Here is a 2,500-nt window from a genome sequence, read left to right as displayed (position 1 = left end):
TGTGGTGTGGTAGGATGTTGCTTGGTGTTGGTGGTATTGTGTGATGTGGTAGGATGTTGCATGGTGTTGGTGGTATTGTGTGATGTGATAGAATGTTGCATGGTGTTGGTGGTATTGTGCGATGTGGCATGATGTTGCATGGTGTTGGTGGTATTGTGTGATGTGGTAGGATGTTGCATGGTGTTGGTGGTATTGTGTGATGTGGCAGGATGTTGCATGGTGTTGGTGGTATTGTGTGATGTGGTAGGATGTTACATGGTGTTGGTGGTATTGTGTGATGTGGTAGGATGTTACATGGTGTTGGTGGTATTGTGTGATGTGGTAGGATGTTGCATGGTGTTGGTGGTATTGTGCGATGTGGTAGGATGTTGCATGGTGTTGGTGGTATTGTGTGATGTGGTAGGATGTTGCATGGTGTTGGTGGTATTGTGTGATGTGGTAGGATGTTACATGGTGTTGGTGGTATTGTGTGATGTGGTAGGATGTTGCATGGTGTTGGTGGTATTGTGCGATGTGGTAGGATGTTGCATGGTGTTGGTGGTATTGTGTGATGTGGTAGGATGTTGCATGGTGTTGGTGGTATTGTGTGATGTGGTAGGATGTTGCATGGTGTTGGTGGTATTGTGTGATGTGGTAGGATGTTGCATGGTGTTGGTGGTATTGTGTGATGTGGTAGGATGTTGCGTGGTGTTGGTGGTATTGTGTGATGTGGTAGGATGTTGCGTGGTGTTGGTGGTATTGTGTGATGTGGTAGGATGTTGCATGGTGTTGGTGGTATTGTGCGATGTGGTAGGATGTTGCATGGTGTTGGTGGTATTGTGTGATGTGGTAGGATGTTGCGTGGTGTTGGTGTTATTGTGTGATGTGGTAGGATGTTGCATGGTGTTGGTGGTATTGTGCGATGTGGTAGGATGTTGCATGGTGTTGGTGGTATTGTGTGATGTGGTAGGATGTTGCATGGTGTTGGTGGTATTGTGCGATGTGGTAGGATGTTGCATGGTGTTGGTGGTATTGTGCGATGTGGTAGGATGTTACATGGTGTTGGTGGTATTGTGTGATGTGGTAGGATGTTACATGGTGTTGGTGGTATTGTGTGATGTGGTAGGATGTTACGTGGTGTTGGTGGTATTGTGTGATGTGGTAGGATGTTGCATGGTGTTGGTGGTATTGTGTGATGTGGTAGGATGTTGCATGATGGTGGTGGTATTGTGTGATGTGGTAGGATGTTACATGGTGTTGGTGGTATTGTGTGATGTGGTAGGGTGTTACATGGTGTTGGTGGTATTGTGTGATGTGCTAGGATGTTGCATGGTGTTGGTGGTATTGTGTGATGTGGTAGGATGTTGCATGGTGTTGGTGGTATTGTGTCATGTGGTAAGGTGTTACATGGTGTTGGTTGTATTGTGTGATGTGGTAGGATGTAGAATGGTGTTGGTGGTATTGTGTAATGTGGTAAGATGTTGCATGGTGTTGGTGGTATTGTGTGATGTGATAGGATGTTGCATGGTGTTGGTGGTATTGTGCGATGTGGTAGGATGTTGCATGGTGTTGGTGGTATTGTGTGATGTGGTAGGATGTTGCATGGTGTTGGTGGTATTGTGTGATGTGGCAGGATGTTGCATGGTGTTGGTGGTATTGTGTGATGTGGTAGGATGTTACATGGTGTTGGTGGTATTGTGTGATGTGGTAGGATGTTACATGGTGTTGGTGGTATTGTGTGATGTGGTAGGATGTTGCATGGTGTTGGTGGTATTGTGTGATGTGGTAGGATGTTGCATGGTGTTGGTGGTATTGTGTGATGTGGTAGGATGTTGCATGGTGTTGGTGGTATTGTGTGATGTGGTAGGGTGTTACATGGTGTTGGTGGTATTGTGTGATGTGGTAGGATGTTGCATGGTGTTGGGCGTATTGTGTGATGTGGTACGATGTTGCATGGTGTTGGTCGTATTGTGTGATGTGGTAGGATGTTGCATGGTGTTGGTTGTATTGTGTGATGTGGTAGGTTGTTGCTTGGTGTTGGTGGTATTGTGTGATGTGGTAGGATGTTGGATGGTGTTGGTGGTATTGTGTGATGTGGTAGGGTGTTGCATGGTGTTGGTGGTATTGTGTGATGTGGTAGGATGTTGCATGGTGTTGGTGGTATTGTGTGATGTGATAGGATGTTGCATGGTGTTGGTGGTATTGTGCGATGTGGTAGGATGTTGCATGGTGTTGGTGGTATTGTGCGATGTGGTAGGATGTTACATGGTGTTGGTGTTATTGTGCGATGTGGTAGGATGTTGCATGGTGTTGGTGGTATTGTGCGATGTGGTAGGATGCTGCATGGTGTTGGTGGTATTGTGTGATGTGGTAGGATGTTGCATGGTGTTGGTGGTATTGTGCGATGTGGTAGGATGTTGCATGGTGTTGGTGGTCTTGTGCGATGTGGTAGGATGTTACATGGTGTTGGTGGTATTGTGTGATGTGGTAGGATGTTACATGGTGTTGGTGGTATTGTGTG

General features: G+C 46.2%; 1 protein-coding gene across 1 annotated transcript in view; it reads right to left on the bottom strand.

Moving 5' to 3' along the window:
* Positions 1 to 2,240: 2,240 nt before the first annotated feature.
* Positions 2,241 to 2,500, bottom strand: part of LOC138865576 (sex-determining region Y protein-like) — a 1,156-nt gene continuing 896 nt past the window's right edge. The window contains exon 2 of the mRNA XM_070136271.1: positions 2,241 to 2,414. Within this exon, the coding sequence (XP_069992372.1) occupies positions 2,241 to 2,414 (174 nt within the window). The remainder of the gene's footprint in view (positions 2,415 to 2,500) is intronic.

The sequence above is a fragment of the Penaeus vannamei genome, chromosome 21 (genome assembly GCF_042767895.1).
Source record: "Penaeus vannamei isolate JL-2024 chromosome 21, ASM4276789v1, whole genome shotgun sequence".
NCBI lineage: Eukaryota > Metazoa > Arthropoda > Malacostraca > Decapoda > Penaeidae > Penaeus > Penaeus vannamei.
This window is presented reverse-complemented; position numbering and strand designations above follow the sequence as displayed.